This window comes from Haemorhous mexicanus, chromosome 9 (assembly GCF_027477595.1).
Source record: "Haemorhous mexicanus isolate bHaeMex1 chromosome 9, bHaeMex1.pri, whole genome shotgun sequence".
NCBI lineage: Eukaryota > Metazoa > Chordata > Aves > Passeriformes > Fringillidae > Haemorhous > Haemorhous mexicanus.
Genome location: NC_082349.1, coordinates 27,340,915 through 27,359,162, shown reverse-complemented (window position 1 = coordinate 27,359,162; position 18,248 = coordinate 27,340,915). Strand labels below are relative to the sequence as shown.

At 55.1% G+C, this 18,248-nt stretch overlaps 1 protein-coding gene across 2 annotated transcripts in view; it reads left to right on the top strand.

Moving 5' to 3' along the window:
- Positions 1-3,518: 3,518 nt before the first annotated feature.
- ASTN1 (astrotactin 1) overlaps positions 3,519-18,248 on the top strand; it is a 59,917-nt gene continuing 45,187 nt past the window's right edge. For both annotated transcript variants that reach the window (XM_059854609.1, XM_059854610.1), the window contains exon 1: positions 3,519-3,801. In XM_059854609.1, coding sequence (XP_059710592.1) covers positions 3,519-3,801 — 283 coding nt within the window. The remainder of the gene's footprint in view (positions 3,802-18,248) is intronic.

Genomic DNA, 18,248 nt, shown 5'->3' with positions numbered 1-18,248 from the left:
GCCAGGGAAAGAGAGCAGCCCTGCACCCTCCTCCCCAGGGAGGATGGTTCCTTCCTCCTAACAGATCTTGCACCCTCAAGTACCATCCTCATGCAGGAGGCAGTGCAAGGTGAGGAACACTGCTTCCCTTCCCTGCCTTGCCTTCACACGAGTGACAAGTGTCACGGACGGGCAGCGATGCACAAGTGTAGCTCAATGTTAGCAGCACAGGATAAATAAGGTGGTGGGTGGCTGGTGTTGGGCAGAGGGGGAGCGCTCATCTGGGGTGTCAGAGTGGGGACACCCCCCCGGAGAGCTAGGTCTCCAAACTGTCACTGCACGGCCACCAAAGACAGCTCCGTTTCGGAAAAAGTGCACGGGCCTCCGGGGCTGGCAGGGACCCTCCTGGCTGCTGACAGAGAGGGGACACTGACATCTGCCGGCAGGTCACACCCGGCCCCGCGGCGCCCCGACTCGGAGTGCCCGGCCCCGGGACCGCGGCGGGGGCACTCCGGGACCCGCCACCGCCCCAGGGCAGCCACACGCGGGTCCCCTGGGGAGGGACCGGGCATGCTGCGCCCGGAGCTGATGCTCTCCAGCGCTTTAAAGACACCGAGTTTTGTTTCTTACTGGAAAGAAGAGTGTTTAGGGAAGGGAAGGGAGCCTGGCAGAGAGGAGCCCCCGGCTCCCGGAGCTGGGCCGGGCAGGCGCCCGAGGCGAGCAAACATCTCCTGACGGGTCACGCACCCACTGCTCGACCCGATGCTGCGGGTGGCGGAGCGGGGCCCTGCGGTGCGGGGAACGGGCGATCCCCCCACAGGCTATTGGTGATCGGGGCCCATCGGAGAAATGCGCGTTTTAACATTGGCGGGGGCATCTCCCCGGCCCCTGCGGGCGCGGGGTGTCTCACACGGGCATTTCACACCGAGCAGCGCACTCAGCGCACAGCAGCAGGTCCCAGCATCCAGGGCATCCCGTTTGTCCCGGTAGCCCGCCGACACCGGTCCCACCGGGCCGGTGGCAGCCGCCCGTCACCTGTGGGGACCCGCGCCGGTGCGGCTCCGCCCGGACAGGGCTCGGTGCCCTTCCCAACACCCGAGCTGGCCGGGGAGGCTGCGAAGCGAGCCCGGAGCGGGGACACAACTTGACCAAGGTCACCGAGCGAGCCGGCGTCGGTACCCGGGATCTCCGTCCTTGCGAGGCCGCCGCTCGCCCCGCAGCACTCCCTCCCCACCCCACCACCGGCGGGAGCCCCCCGCCGCCTCAAACCCCGTCCCCCAACTCCTCCCCGCGACCCCGCGGACTCACCCCAGGCTCCAAATCAGCGCCGGCGGGACACCGGCCGCCTCTCCTTGGCGTCCCGTTCCGATCGGCTCCGGCTCAGCGGCCCCGGGCGCTGCCCCGCCGCCGCCTCCGGGCCGCGCCATGTGCGGGCGGCCGGGCGGGCCCCGGCGGCACCGCCACCATCCCGCGCACCCTCAGCCGCGGCCGCCGGGTCCGCCGCGCTCCGCGGAGCCGCCGAGCCGCGCCGATAATATATGCAGCGGCCGCAGCCAATCAGAGGCGCCGCCTACGGCTCCGCGCGTCTCCATTGGCCGGGCTGGCGGGGAGGGGCGGGGCGTGGCGCGGGGGTCCCGCTCCCACCTCCCGACCCCGGGTTAGCGAGCCCGGGATGTGCGGGATCGGGGATGGGGCGGCTGGAAGGGAGCCTGGAGAGCATCCCATTCCCATCATGGGCAGGGACACCTTCCTCTAGACCAGGTTGCTCCAAGCACCGCCAATCTGGCGTGGAACACTTGCAGGGATCCACATTCCCAGGGTCTCTGGGCACCCTCCTGTGCCGGTCATTCCCGGTGAGCAGCAGGAGGACGCTGTCAGTGACACCAGATTTAGTGTTCTCGGACGGTTTTTTTTACATGTGTTCTATTTATCCCCCTGTGTTCTTCACACCTCCCACCAAACCCCTTCCTTGCTCCTCTTCACGCCTCGTTAGGCATTCCAGGGGCACTGCTCCTGGGGGTGCATCCCTTTTCCAAACCTTGAAAGAGCCTTGTTGAAGACACCCTCTAAATAATGTAAATAATTTTTTTTATTATTTTTCAGAATGGAAAAGCTCCTTTTAATGAGTTTGTAGCCCATGGTGAAAGAAGAGCAGTGAAAGGGCCTTGTGGAAGTCATCCAGTGGGATTTCCCTGTGCTCCCCAAAAGGAGCACAAAAGGAGGGCCATATCCTTCAAAACACCGTTGCTCATTTTTCCTTATTTGTTCCTGATTTTCCTTCCCCAAATTTTCCTGATCCTGAGCCCATTCCCGCTGTAGGGAGACAGCACTGCTGGAACACATGCCACCACATCCCCACTGGTTTAGTTCAGTGCTTCTCTCTGGTTGTTGAAAATGGGTGATTTCTGGTCAGCACAGTTCTTTCTGCCCAAAGCGTCATGGAAGTTAAAAATACAGAGGGTTAAAAAGACTGATTAGTCTGGGGTAAAAAAAAGAAAAAAAATCACAAATATCTGCAGTGTGTGGTTTTCTTTGGAGGTGCCAGGTGGGATGGGACGCTGTCCCCATGGGGAGATGATGAGGAGCTGTGGTGTGGGAGCTCTGTGATGCCTCCAGAGTTGTCTGCCATCAGGAGAGTCCTTTTGGGAAAACCACACCAACAGAATAGAGCCAGGTATTCCTGCTGGGATGAGGACTGGGCATTGCCCCCACAGTGGAAGAAGAGAACATTTTCCATCAGAAGATTTGGCTGCGGTGGGGACCACAGGTGTCTGGAGGAAGGTGTGGCTGTCAGACGAGCTGTCAGTGCTGCTTTGTGCTCACTTAAAGAGGGTGAAAATAAAAAGCACACAGATCCAAAAAGATCGGGGAAAAAGATCCAAATGCAGTGGGTTTGGGGTTGCCCTGACACTCCATATGTATAAAAACAAACAAACATACATACATACATACCTATATATATGTATGTATGTATGTAGTATGTAGTATGTATACACACATGCACACAAACAGACGATGATATCTATTTCATGTGGGCTTGAGGGATTTGGAGGTCTGTGACTTCTTCTGGGGCTTTGGGCTCCATGACTTCTCCTGGGACTTATTTTGGAGGTCTGTGGCTTCTTCTGGGATTTTGGAGGTCAGTGACTTCTTCTGGGGCTTTGGGTTCCACGATACCTCGTGGGGGTTTGGAAGCCTGGGATTTCCCCTGAGATTCCAGAAGCCTGGCGTTTTGGAGGTGTGGGATTTTGGAGTTCTGCAAGCTATCCAGTGCAGCGGGGGTGGTACCCGCACGCTCTTCTCCGTGCAGAAGGAGGCCGGGCAGCCCCGCATCCCTCCCGCCACCGCATCGCTCCGCGGTTCTCCCGCTTTCCAAGGAGATGGGGAGGAAAACGGGCGAAGAGGAGGAAAGGAGAGGCAGGGGGCCGGAGAAGCCGAGCCGTGCCGAGCCGCGCCGCACGGGGAGGCGCCGGTGCGCGGTGCCCGCCCCTCGCCGCCGCCTCCCGCCCGGCTCCGGGAGCGCGGCGCGGGGCTCCAAGATGGCTTTGGCCGGGCTCTGCTCGCTGCTGGCCGGCTGCTGCCTGGCCGCGGGCAGCGGCCCCGCCGAGGCGGCGGCGGAGGCGGCAGCCAAGGAGCTGGAGTGCAAGCTGAAGAGCATCACGGTGTCGGCGCTGCCCTTCCTGCGGGAGAACGACCTCAGCATCATGCACGGCCCCTCGGCCGCCGAGCCCAAGCTGCTCTTCTCGGTCCGCAACGATTTCCCCGGCGAGATGGTGGTGGTGGATGACCTGGAGAACACGGAGCTGCCCTACTTCGTGCTGGGTGAGCCTGCGGGAGCGCGGCGGGGCCCCGAGCATCCCCGGCGGCGGGGCCCCGACCATCCCCGGCGGCCGGGCTCCTCCCTGCCGCACCGGCGGGCGGGCGCCCTGCGGCAGCTCGGCCCCGGGGCCGGTACACCCCTCTGCAGCAGCTCGGCCCAGCCCCGGGGCTGGCTCACCCCGGTGCCCGTTCACCCGCCGCAGCATCGCGGCTGGGGATGCTGCAGGCCCGGGGCGCTCGGTGCGTGCCCAGGTTGTCACCCACGGGGCTCGTCCCCGGCTCGATCCATGGCCACCGGCGGCGTGTGCTGGCAGGAGGCCCACAGTCCGCTCCCGGCGTGCCCGGCTGGGGCTGAGGGTTTCTGCTTTTGTCTGCCCCTGAGCAGAATCACCTTTCCAGCAGCCTGATGGAAAAATACTCTGCTGCTCGGTATATCCCACCCTGCCTGTGTGTACTGCCTGCCGTGCTTCTGCCCCCAGGTTTTAGGCTCGGGCCTATTCATGCTCTGGATGGTTCCCACCTGCTCTTCATCCACTGGGTGAGGCTTATCTGCTCTTATATCATGAGCTTCTTAAGCCCAAATAAAGCTAACAATTTCCACCTTTGTTTATAAAGAGCGAGGCGTCCACCCCTTCCTTGTGTGCAGGGACCTGCTTCCCTCCTCACCACCTGGAACCAGTCCCTGAGACATTTCATTTTGGGTGACATTGGTGCAGAATGTCAGTTCCTTGCCCACACATAACATCCTGCCCTTGGATTTGCCACCATCACTTTCCTAGCAGCCCCACGGTGGCTGTGTCACCTCCTGCAAACCTTGTCCATCTGTTGCTTCTCCAGCTGCACCTCGGGTGTCCCGTGAAGTTTTTAAAATGCCACCCTTGTTTGGATGTTGGCCCAAAAACGAGGTCCTGGTGTGTTGCTTGATGTGATATTGCCCTGCTGTACGACCCTTGTGTACTGTGGTGACCCTAGACTGGGTTTTTTCCCAGCAATTCATCACTTCCATGGTCTACGGGCCCCTCCATGTGCTAAGACCCCCCAAACCCACCTTGCTGGGTGGGCTTGGGGCAGCACTGGCTGCTGTCTGGGCATCCCCCTTCTCCCGGGAGAAAGGCAGAGACAGGCGTGGGGGCGCTGATGCGTGGGGAGGCTGTGTGGAGACAGCCAGGGCTGTCTTTTCGGGGTGCAGGGGCTGTGTGGGAGGGCCAGCGGGCTGTGGTGTCTGTCCCCTGTGTGCCGGCCCAAGCCCCGCGCTGCTGCGGGATGCTGCGGCGAGGCCCGAGAGCGTTGCTGTGGCAACAAGGCAGCAGCGCTGCGGATGCAGGGGGGATGCGGCCGTGGCCGCCAGCTCTGCCACCTTGGTGCCCCAAAGGCCACCTGGGCGCTCGTCCCCTGGCCCCCTCGGACCCGATCCTGTGCAGCCAGACCCCCGTGGGCGCCGGGACCTCGGGTGCTGCCAGCAGGGGCACCTGGGTGGGGATGAGGAGGAGGTTCCTGGGCATGACCCCAGCCCATAGTGTGAGGTTTTTCTTAGGGATTTTTCAAATCCGTGAGGTGCCACACACTGGGCAGTGCAGGAAAGAAGCTGCCTGCCCTGGCAGCCCCTGCTGCACTGATGCCTGGCAGGGGTTTCCTTTTGCCTCCTTCCGATCCCTGCAGCCAGACATATACAAGGATGCCAAGCCCTGTGCCAGTGCAGCCTGGTGTCCTGGTGCTTGCCAGGCTCTCAGGGGCTTTGCTGCTTGGGACATTGATCCCTCAAAAACATGACTGTTCATGGTGCTGTGCCAGCCCCCAGCATGCAGGGGTTTGGGCTGTGGAGACACAGAGGTGATCCCAGTTCAAGTCTTCCTGCCTGGAATGCTGGGGCTGGGGCTGGGCTGGCAAGAGGGGGCACCTTGTGGGACCCCTGTTTGCCCTGTTTGGCTTGGTGACTTCTGGGAAATGCCATGCTACCTCTCCCTGTGAGACAAGGGCTTGCCTTGAAGCTGGCACAGCCACTTTGCCATCTGTGGGTGTCACTGTTTTGTGCTGCTTTACTGTGTGGGGTTGTTGTTTTCATTACTATTAGTATTATTGTCATTATTATTGTTATTACTACTACCACCACTATCAGCCTGGTCACTGCTTTTGCATGACAGAAGCTCTGAAATGCACAGAAGTCTTGCAAGACCCAGGCTTGGCAACTCAGAGGCTGCAAACTCTGGATTTGGAGGTTCCCCAGCCCAAAAACCTCAGAAGCATCAGTGCTGTCACTGCACACACTGCTCACTTGCTGGGGACATGGCTATGTCAGGTTGATGCCTGGAGCTGGTGTGAGTGGCTGTTGGTGTTTTCACAAGCCCTTGTGCAGGGACTGGAGGGTGTGTTTGAGCATCTTCCCAGAAATGGGGCTTCACACAGCGCTTCTTGCACCATCCCTGACAAAAACCAGACCCCTTATTTGCACCCACCTCGCTGAATGTGCAATAAATAATGTCTTGGAGTGGGGGATGATCCCCACACACTCCTGAGCCTGGTCTGGGGCAGTGTGTGAACCAGGGAGAGCTGGGCAGCTGCTGCTTCTGCTCTGGTGGTTTTCAGATCTCAGACTTGTGCACAGGGCAGGGGTTCCCAAGGGAAGCTGAGCTACCACCCTGGCTGGCAGGCTTGGAGCAGACCCAGGGGCTGCCCCTGGTCAGAGAGGGCCTCGCTTTGGGCTGGAAGCACCATGAAGGGCTTCACAGAGGCCCATGGCAGTGGCTCTGCCATGTGGGCTCTGGATCAGCTCCCTTTGGGGGTCCCTCCATGCCTCAGTTTCCCCTCAGAGAGGGTGTGAGCATGCAGGAAGGTGGCTACAGTAGGAGGATGAGTGAAGGGAGCAGCTGGGAAAGGGTCTGGATCAGGGAGCCCAAGGATGGTGGGATATCATCTACCTCTGGTCCCGGTGTCCCCCTCAAATTCCTCCTAAATGATTCAAGGGCTTTTGAACTTGGCTGGTTTTCATGGACACTGCCATGTGGGGTTCCCCTGCCTTGGTGACACCTCCGTGCCACAGCGGCCAGAGCAGGCCTCCCACTGATGGATGCATGGACTTTCCTCCTTACTAGAGATGTGCTGGGATCTTTGGAGAGCCATGCATGCTGCTTGCTAGAGCTGAAGTGCTGGAGGAAGCTGTTGAACTGGGCATGCCAAAAATGGCTGTGACTCCTGACCCCTGATAACTCTGATGGGGAGCTCTGGTAACATAAATTAATGATGAGCTTTATATTTATCTTTACACAAGAGGCTTGCTGCCTGCTTTCCATGAACCTTTTTGGGTCTCACCCTCTCTGCTGTTTCCATGCCGCTGCCAGAGACAGCTGTGAGTGCTTTGGTGCTCAGATCTCCCAAACGTGGGGGGCCTGCTGTCTGCTCCTCTGTTCCTCCAAAAGCAGATGGGCTGTCTGTGGGGTTATGACTTGTGTGAGGTGCTTGGACAAGGCTTTCCCCTGCTTCGCAGCTCTTTTTGCTGATGAGTGGAGCGAGTTTTAATTGCGCACGTGCTGCCTCACTGCCTGCCTGAGAGCTCAGGGCTCTGACCAATAAGCCCCACACTGGTTTATATATTTATCCCCAAAGGGACTCCAACACCATCTCCCCATTTTACTGTAGGGTTTTCTCCCAGCTCCTGAATTTTTGGGAAGTACTGAGGGTGTGGGAGCTGGGCTGAGGCCGCTTGCTGCACACCAGGCTGCCCGCATTTAAAATCACCTGCTTTCATCCTGCTTTCATCCTGCTTTAAATCAAGCAAACCTTCATTTGGAATGGCTGCCTTTCATCTCATTTTGTGTTTGTTGCATTAGTTGTATTTTTTCCTGAAGGGAGGAAGCATTCTGCTGGTTGGTGGCCATTAAGAAATGCTAATTTGCAGCTCAATATTCCCTGTCCGCTCTCCTCCACACCCCCCTCTCCCTCGCTGCTTGGCTCGGCAGCATCCAGCCACATTTGATATGTCATTAACTGGATTCACACTCCTGCAGGCTGCTAATTTTTTCGGGCCCCATCCTTTGCAGGTTATAAAGTGGCAAGAGGGGTATTTATGAGCATCCTGTCTTCCCTCAGCCCCTTGGGGTCGAAGGAGATTTGTGATGCAATTAAAAACCGCGCCAAAGAAGGAGTCTTTGACTCCTTCGCCTTCTCTGTAATGCAATAAATGTTTGAAAAGTCTTGAAATACCTTTTTGAGTGTAAAATCGACTTGAGAAATGAGAAAGCAGAGCTGACGGGTTGAGCTCATGCTTTCTGGGTTCCAGACATTTCAAGATCTTGAAACACTGGATGGTTTTTGCATGCTGGTTTTTTTTTCCCCTGAGTGTGGAGGAGCTGAAGGAGCTGCTTAGCTGCTTCTCCCTCTCCAGATTTCCAGCCCAGTTGGTGTGCTCTGAGTTAGGGTAGTGCAGCCCCTCATCTCCCTACTTCCTACTCCCCACTGCCCTCCCGGGAGCCTCAGCAGCCAAGGATGGGAGACGGTTCTTAACTTCAATGACTTTAATAGATTATCATAAACTCCTGCCTTAATACAAGCTGTCATGATTTCAAATTATCTTACTTTTAAATTAAATAGATCCCTTTTTAAATACAAAATCAATTCTAATTTTTTAGAGGGGTGAGATTTTTCAAAGGCACCGATGAGCTGGGCATATTTAACCACTCTTGAATATCTCCCCGAAATATCTAATCAATTTTTTTTTTTTTGTTAAATCCTAGCTAAGCTCTTGGCTCTACTGCTGGAGGTTCTGGCCCTGACTTCCCTGGGTTAATAACAGGATTTGGGGGGAGGTTGCAGGGATGTGAGACAGATCAGGGAGGGATGTGGCTGCTGCTAATGGGGGTGACGGCCACCAGAGCGCCCGCCCGCCCCAGCTCTGGCCAGATGTGACACCTGCCGGCTCTCATCCTCGTCCCACACACCTCCCTGCTGCTGTGACTGCTGGAGATTGTGTCCTTCCACTCTGCCCTTCACCCCCAGCTCTTAAAAGGCCCCAGGGGACGGAAGCAGGAGCCAAGGGGCCGCAGGGTTGCATTATCCCATACTTTTTTCCAGTTCCATGGCAAGTGAGAAGAGCATCCTATTGAGTTTTGCTCCTCTCACCTGCATCTGGATGCTGGCTGAGGGTCCCAAAGCTGTTGGCACACAGGGCAGGTCTTTGGTGCCAGCTCTCCATGGTGGGAGGCAGTCCTTGGGGTGTTGTGATGCCATTCCCTGGCTTGACTTAATTCCCAGGGGCATCACCCCCTTTCCATCATATGTCACCAGCTCATGAGAGCAGAGCATGGCAGAGGGCTGCAGCAGGGCTGACTCCACCATGGGGCCCACAGTGTGAACCCTGCACCTGGGAATAGGTGTTATGGTGAAATAATGAAGCAAATATTAAGAAATTCTTAAGTACCCAGAGAATAACCAAGTTAAATGATACCAGGGGAGCTCAATTGCCTTGCTCAGATTGATTGAATTACTAAATGAGCCTGACTAATGGAATGGAGTGGATATATCGGACTTTTACTCAAGATCCTGCAATAATTTCTCTAATAACATTGTGAGCCATTAATTGGACTTGGCTTTGATCCTGGACACTGTCTCATGCTCTGAAACCTGTGGGCGTGAGCTGTGCTCTGCCAGGCCCAGCGGGGGGACAGCTGCTGTCATCTTCTGCTGGCTGGCTTGGAGGGCAGCAGGGGACTCGTCTCAGGAGGTCCCAGCAGCTGTGGTGGGGAAGGGAGCCCAAAACACCCCATCCCAGCTGCCCTCCTGCCCCTTAGCAACACCATCCTGGCAGTGGGATTCACTGCATTCCTTCCTGCTGCCAGCAGCTGAGCTGGCTGGGGTCTGAACCCCTGTTTCCATGAGTTTGGGATGGATGCTTGGGGTGTATGCCTGCTGGAAATCCAGGAGTGCCACGTTCTTGCTGCCTCCTCCTGGAGTGGTTGCTGCTGCTGGTGGAAGGTTGTTGTAGCACCCAGAGTGCTGCTGGGTGTCTGGTCTGCGCTGTGAGATGTTTGTCCCCAAGGCTGGGGGCTTCCAGAGCTTCCAGCAAAGCAGAGAGGGGACACATCCTTCCCTGGCCCTGCCCTGGAGCACCTGGTGGGGCAGGACATGAATGTCTAATAGCAATAGCTAATAGCTCATCTAATAATTGGGTGAAAACTGTTGGAGGGACCCCATTCCCGCCCCTCCCCTTGGCCATGCAGTGTAACCACATCCCTTTTCCTGGGGGTCCAGAGCCTGGAGTGAGGTGACCTGCTCAGAGCCCCTGGAGCACCGGGGACACCCCATGCCTGGGAACATTCCCTCTTCCAGGCATGGAGCCCAGCACCAACCTCAGCTATGAGTGGGGGCAGCCCTTAAAACCTCGTGGCAAGGTGAAAAACATTGCAGGGAAGCTGACAGCATCCCAGGGAGGAGCAGGGAGGGCCCTGTGGCCAAACTGGGGGCGATGGGGGCTCGGGAGGGAGGCACAGTGTGCACGTCCCCATCCTCATGGACACCTTGTCCCCATGCTGTGCCCAGGGCAGACCTGCTCTCTTGCTGGGCATGGATGTTTTGGTGCCACAGGGGATATACAGGGCCTCTTGTATATTTTTTTTTTTCCTTAACCAAGGGAAAAAAAAGTAAGAAATAAGGATTTGGTCTCTGGGAACCCGTTGCCACAGCAACCGTGCATCCAGCTGGCTGCAGCGGAGCTGGGAGGGGATCTTGCTGACCCAGAAAGCAGTGGGGAGAGTGGGATGTGGGGCTGCTTGGCCTTTCCAGAGGGGTGGCAGGGTCTGGCAGGGAAGCAGCACTCAGCCAAGGGGGCTTCAGGGCTCCTGGCCCCCTGCTTTGTCTCTCTTCCTGAGTGTCTCAACCCACGTCCAGTCAGGGATGCTCAGGCTTGGTCCTGTTCCTGCCCTCAGACCTGTCCCTGTTTTGGGGGCTGGGCTGCCCATGTGGGCACTCCTCAAAGCCCCCCAAAGACTTCTGGTAGGTTTTACACCCCTGGAATTGGCTGTGGTTCCACTGCTGGAGGGGACCCTTGGACAGCCATACTGATGCCATGATTCCACTGCCTCACCTCTGCCCTCCTCTCCATGTGCCAGGGGCATTTGCTCCTGGGCTGCATCCCATACCCCATATTTTATTTTATTTTATTTTATTATTTTATTTTATTTTATTTTATTTTATTTTATTTTATTTTATTTTATTTTATTTTATTTTATTTTATTTTATTTTATTTTATTTTATTTTACTTTATTTTACTTTGCTTTATGCTTTTCCATGCTATTCTATTTTGTTTCATTCCATTTAATTTTATATTCCATTATGTTTTATTTTTTTCATGGTCGCTTAGCCAGCTAAACAGAGACTGAAATCATGTCTCTTGGAGCCTTGCTGCAGAGCAGTCCTTCAAATGAAGGAATTTTTGCCTGGTGGGATTAAGGCAGTGCCTGGATGATGACAGCTCTGTCATTTAAGACTGGTTGTCCTTTTTGCTTCCAAATTGCTGGGCTCTGGCATCTCTGCAGCTGTGGCTGGTGGCTCACCCCAAACAGCAGCTGGGGGATTTGTCTGGATAAGGGAAGATTTTGGATTGCCAGGTTCTGGCTGTCCCACTACAGCTTTTTGCTGAGGAATCCCCCAGAGGGGATCACCCCCTGCCCCCGTGGGCTGTGCTGGTGTTTCTGATCCTGTAGGCAGGGACTTTTTTAAACATTTATAATCAAAGGGAAGTAAGAGATCCTTGAGGGACCCTCCAGCTGCTGGTGGCTCATGGGTCACAGAGGTTTGGGGTCTGCAGAGCCCCTTTTCTGGCCAGCTCTGAGGCTTCTCAGTAATTAGGATGGCTAACGAGCACAGCAGAGCAAGCAGCTGGGGGGATGCAGAAAGCTGGCTCTGCTCCTGCAGGGAGCTGATCCAGCTGAAAACTAACCTGGTGGAGGAAAGAAACTGAAGAATCCCAGAACTGTAGAATGGGTTGGGTTGGAAGGGACCTCAATGCTCATCTTCTTCCACCCCCTGCCGTGGCAGGGACACCTTCTGCTATCCCAGGCTGCTCCAAACCCCATCCAGCCTGGCCTTGGACACTGCCAGGGATCCACAGCTTCTCTGGACACCCAGTGCCAGGGCCTGCCCACCCTCACAGGGAACAATTCCTTCCTAAGGGTTGGGTGAAGGGCAGGAGAAGGTGGCAGAGTGCTCTTAGCTGGACATGACCCATCTGCTTGGCCCAGTGAGGGCTGCATTTCCTTATGAGTGCTTCCCAAATCAGGCCAGTGGTCCAAGGGAAACCACAGCCTGTTTGCCAGGGCCCTTTGGGATGGAGGCCTGCCTGATCTGCACAGGCAGGACTTTGACCTTGTTTTTTGGGACAGGCACCTCCTTTTCCTCCCTCCTGCACCCCTGCCCTCCTCCTCTGCCAGAATCACCCGGCTGCGATGTCACTGTCACAACACAGTGCCTGCCTGGGAAGGCAGATATGAGCAGCCCTGAAATATCCCCAGGACAGGCTCTTGTGTGATGGGAGACAGTTACCATGGAAACCTCCTTCAAATAAAAAAAAAGGAAAAAAAAAACCCTCCGAAATTTAAAGCAGCCCTTGTAGCTCAGAGGAACTGTAGACCTTATTATGGGTTTTGGCAACCCCCCTTTTTCTTTTATTTGTTCCAGCTAAAAGCTCCAGGAGACAAGGCAATTAATTTGGCATCCCAAGGGGAGTGAGAGAGAGAGGGTACCGTGCTGGGAGCCAGTTTCCAGGGCTGGCAGGCACCAGGAACTCACTGTGCCCCTGCCCCACAGCCCTCAAACACCCTCCTCCCATGGGGCTGCTCCAACACAGAGGAAGTAGCAGGATGGTTTTTTTAGAAGAGATGGCTTAAGGATTAAAAGACCCTTTCTAGGTCCATGCATGGAATGTGTGGGAGGGGATGGGGTGAGTGGAGGGCTCAGAGCACTGCAGGAAGGGTGAGGATGCAGAAAGGCACTGCAGGTTGTGGCTCCAGCACGGGGATGGGTGGCTCAGCATGGCTTGGAGGGGGCTTGTCCTTATGAGGGTGGCAGGAGGAGGCAGTGCAAGAAAGGCACGGCATGGCAGGGAGGCTCCTGTGTGGATCAGGCAAGCTGAGCTGGCTGGCTTTGGTAGGGAAGGGGGATGCTTGGAAGGGGAGATATCCCACTCCCAGATTTTCCTGCCAGCCCCAGTGGCCTCAGGGTCTGCAAATTGCTGCTGTGCTCTCGGCCTATTTGCTGCCCTAATGATGTCCCCAGTGTCTGCAGCCTCTGGGAAATGTGCTGTTTGCACTGGAGAGGCTGCTGTGCCTGCCACTGCCCTGGGCTGGCCCCAGGCTCCCCCAGGCACTGCTTTCCCAGCGTGGTTGTGCCAGTGCAGAGCTGCTCTGCCCCCCCAGTGCTGCCCCTGCCAGCCCTCCCTGAACTGCTGAGCCAGAAATTGCTGGGCTCTGTCTTTTTGCCTCTTTGGGAGAGCTCTGGAGAGGAGCAGCGAGGGGACTCGAGAGCTGTCATGCTGCTGTGGAGCTGCTGCCTTTCCTGCTGGCCAAGGGGGCAAGCCAGGGGTTTGTCTTTGCAGACCTGGCATGGATGGCCTGGCAGTCTGGGGGAGTTAGAAATGTCTGCAAGAATCTCATCCCAGCTCGTGCGAAGGTGCCTGAGATGTGTGTCCAAGCACCTGCAAGCAAGGCAGTGCCTGAAACATCCTTCCAGGGAAAAAGGAAACACTTCTAATTGTTTTTCAGCAGGAGCTGCTCTCTCCTGGGTCTGCCATGGTGGTGTGCTCAGAGTTGGTGGGCAGGAGAAATAACTCATGGATGGTGGGAGGGGAGTCAGCCTTGGGCTTGGGCTGGCTTCCACAGCTCTTATTGCCATGTTTCTGCCTTTTTGTGCTTGCAGAGTCAGGCACATCTCTGGCTCACCCTGGAGGACTCAGCCTCAGCCCCAGCATGCCCCACAGTCCATCCATGCTGCGGCACAAACTGGGGAAAGAGGTGTCCTGCAGGAGCTGGGGCTGGTGGCTGAGTGGGGGATGTGGAAATTCCTGGGAAGTGGTGGGATGGGTCTGACTTCCTTGTAATTGCAGCTCAGGGTTGGGTCTTCCCAGCTTTCACATGCTGGGGATGGAAGGCAGTGTGGGTGTGAAACCAGGGTAATGAAGGAGGGCAGGTGTCACCCTGATTTTTAAAGATTCTTTTAAGCCTTCTGATGTTTGCATTTTTGTAACAAACTTTCTTATATACTTGATGTAAATAACTTATTGTTTTGCATTCTTTTCTAGAGAATGAAAAATATGATAGACTGTTGGTTTGTTTAGTGTCATTGGACAGGGGGAACTGGAACTTTCACCCCCCAGTCTACTGTTACTTTTGGAAATCTATAAATGTTAGAGTTAGAAAAATGAAAGCTCTCTTTTTTGCCTTAAAAAAAATCCAATGTCCCCATCTTTCTGTTTTGTGTCCTAGAGTGACAGGCAGGAAAGGAAGGACCATGAGGAGGGAGTGGCAGGAGGCAGCAAAGAACTGCAGGAGCCACACAGAAGCCCAGGGGCATTAGGAGCAGTGATGGCACAGCCCCTTGCTGTGGGTGCGAGCCACAGCATTTTTGGTGCCTTCTTGAAGCTGTTTTACACAGAGCCTGGTGAAGTGACCTTTGGAGTGAGTCACAGCAGGAATTAATGGCTGGTTTCACACCAGGTGGCAGCATCCAGGTCCTGGGAATAGCAATGCAAGAGACATGGCTGTGTGGTCAGTGGGTTTGTGGCCAAGAAAGGGAGGAGATGCCAGGAGGAAGCAGCAGGAGGGAGAGGCAGGCTGGCCTGTTGAGCCCTGGACTCGGTAGCAGCCAGAACTGGCAGGGTTAAGGCAAAGATGCGGCTGCAGATGCAGGAGTTTGCACTTACTGGTGCTCAGAGTCCAGCAGGGCTCTTTGCTCTTGAGGTACTGAAAATGCAGCTGACTCCTCATCTTGATTTGATTTTGTTTGCTAAAATGAGCTTCTGCTTCTCTGGTGCAGGAGCAAGAGACAGCAGCTCCTTGCTTAGAACCTCCCTGGTCATGACCATGGGAGCGCTGTCCTGGCCCAGGCAACTCTTTTTTCTCTTTTTTACTTGGCTGGGCTGAAGCACCCTGACTCCATCCCCTTTGTTCTGCCCATCTCCAATTTCAGCTCTGGACCAAAAGCATGAAATAGATTTTCCTTCCTTTTTTTTCCCCCACGTAAATGCAAGGGAACTTTCTGCCTATGGTTGTGACATTGGGATTCTCCAGCGCCAAGGGTGTGAGCCCTGCCTGGAAAGACAGGCAAGTGAATACAGGCATGGCTGTGTAAAGGCACCAGAGCTGATGGGTGCTGAAACCCAAGAGCAGTGTTATATAATTGGGACTGCAATGCAGAAACTCTTCCTTAATTTTTAATTATCCAGTTGCAGCACGTTTGTGGAGCTCAGCTCGGGATGCCAAGTCGTCCTGTGCACATGTGGCAAGGGCTTTTGTTGGAACCCAGGACATTCCTCTGGCTGCCCTGGAGGACTCGAGACTCTGGTAGGGGGCTCAGAAACCTTTGCACAGAGTCAAAAACACCTGTGCCTTCAATTTTAGCCCTTCGAAAAAAACAGTTACCAACTTTGTATGAGGATTCACAAGCCACAAAAGTTTAAGTAGAATGATAGTTTGTTACAAGATAGAAAAATAGAATTTTGGGGTTTTTAGAACGGGGGCTCGGGGTCCCAAGATGGAGGAATTTGGGCGTGCCTTGGCCTTCTTCTTTCTTCTTCTTGCCCTCCATCTTCTGGGTGATGGTGGCACTTCTGGATTGGTTTAGGGTAGAGACAGACTGTCTAACAGAGGTGATAGGTATTGGGAAATTATTGTAAATAAAGTATACGTAGTTTTTAGTATAAAAAGCTAACACCACCCCAAGGGCAGTGACGGTGCCACAACCTGACCTGCTGGACAGATTTCAGCAGGGCAGAGAAAGAATGGAACAGATAAGAGAAAATAAACAACCTTGAAAACCAGAACAAAAGAATCCTGACTCCTTCCTTGGCTGCCAGGCTGGGAAAAGAGACTCTCTGACACATCTTGGGGTCATCCTGACCACAGGGACTCTGAGAGGCCTTGGCTGGTGGAGGTGGCAGGAAAGCTTTCCCTGGTGCTCCTGTCCCTGGTGGCATGGCAGGGAGAAGTGTATCCCCATGGCACCCAGCTGGGCTGGGCTGTGTGGCTGGAGAGGAGCTCTGCACCCACCCTGGGGACCCAGGGATGTCACCCTGGGGCAGAGGGAGAAGGCTGGTGTGCAGGTTGCCAAAGGCCTTGGAGGGTTCTCTGGGTCACAGTGCTGGAGAAGTGGAAGGCACCGGGGTAATTTTACATCCAGATTTCCCACAGAGCCCCAGCTGCCTCTCAGGGTGGGTTTCCTTCCTTTCTTCCTTCCTTCCTTCCTTCCTTCCTTCCTTCCTTCCTTCCTTCCTTCCTTCCTTCCTTCCTTCCTTCCTTCCGCCACTTCCGCCACTTCCGCCACTTCCGCCACTTCCGCCACTTCCGCCACTTCCGCCACTTCCTTCCGCCACTTCCTTCCGCCACTTCCTTCCTTCCGCCACTTCCTTCCTTCCGCCACGTCCTGCCTTCTGCCACTTCCTTCCTTCCGCCACTTCCTTCCGCCACTTCCTTCCTTCCGCCACTTCCTTCCTTCCGCCACGTCCTGCCTTCTGCCACTTCCTTCCGCCACTTCCTTCCTTCCGCCACTTCCTTCCGCCACTTTCTTCCTTCCTTCCTTCCTGCCATGAAACACCATCTCTTCCCCTCCCTGCTTCTCTCCCTCTGTCAAATCCCCCCTGTGCACTTTCTGTCCTTCCTACAAAGGCGGCTGCCTCAGAGCAGCTTAAGCTTCAAAGTTCCCAAAATAACAAAGGTTAAAAGAAATTAAAAAAAAAAAAAAAAAAGAAAAAAAGAAAGCATTGCTAAAAGATCAAGCCAGTGCCCCACTTGCACCTGGGCTCAGAGGTTCAAAGCAGCTGCAAAGAACCCCCCACGATCTCCATCAATGCCTGTGGTCCTGCCTGCACCCTCCTGCAGGCACAGGAGATTCTGTAGTAGCCAGGATGAGGCTGCAGGTGACTGGAAGGGGTGGAGGGTCCTGCAGCTTTTGCTGCCTGTGGGGGCAACTGGGGAAAGCCTTTTGTGGAGGAGGAGGTTGTGGTGATGGGCAGAGCCATGTGGGTGCCCCAGAGCCCTGTCTCCTGGCCAGGCAGGGGGCAAACAGCTCCTCTGTGCCCAGGGTGTGCTTTGTACCTCTGCTGGCTCTGCTGATTTATACAGATCATCAATATGACAATTATATACACCTGCAAATTTAATTACCTCCATTTTCATCAGGCAGCAACAAATTTATGCCTCTTTTCAGTTCCTGTAAATCTCAAAGAAGCTTGACTAGACCCAAAAGTCTTCCTATTGATTGCTGTGCATTGCCTGGTCTCTGGCCATCCTGACGAGCTCTTCTTTCAAGAGTGATAAATTCAAGATGCACGGTTAACTTTTTGCCCTTCTACATCTTTCTTTTTTTTTTTTTTCCTTTTTCATTCTGCCTTTCCCATCTTTCAAAGCCTCCCCACAAACTTGAAAATGGAGCTTGAAATCATGTAAGAGCTCCTGAGCACAAAAGAGTTTATGATGTTGGGCTGCAGCTGGCAGCAGCTCGTGCCTGCCTTCTCCATCCCTTCCTCTGAGACCAGCTCTGTTCCCTCCAGGAGGATCATCTCTTGGAAAAGCCCTTGGCCTAGCTGTGGACAGAAGAGCAGACAAGGTTGTTTTGGTCCTATTTGGGCCATCCCACGTCTCAGAAAACCAACAGGTCGTGGCTCTCCCCTCCAGGGAGATGAGGAACAAGTAGCTGTGCTTGTTCCCTGTGCTGAGCACAGAAATGCCAAGATAATATCTCATTTTCCTGACCTCTCAGCCTAGGCACAACAAGCACTCACACAGATGAGTGTGTAGGAGGGAGCTGGAGTTCACCCTTGATGTGCAGCCCATGTCATCCCTGTGGAGCCTCCCCACACTGTCCCAGCACCACTGCCTGACCTCCCCTGGATGATATGCTCTGATGTTTTCCTAAGAGCCTGGCAGATGGGCTGCAGTGGCCAGCCATTACCTTCCCTGCCAGCCCCTGATGGATATAAATAGTCCTTTGCCTCCCTGTGGAAATTGCTGGCTGGCTTGTAAGCTGAAGGGAATCTTGGCAAGTTATCTTGGGGCTGTAGGGTCTGACAGCATGGAGGGCTGGGATTTGAGAAGGGGGAGTTTCTGGCTGCTTGTGAAGAGGATCACCTCTGTCACTAGGAGGGAGCTGCCCTGGGGTACCTCCTCCTCCCCTGAGGCAGTGCGTGGGGGAGCAGAGGGTCTCAACCATTCCCAAAGGGACACATGGATGTGGGATGCATCCTTGAATGGTGG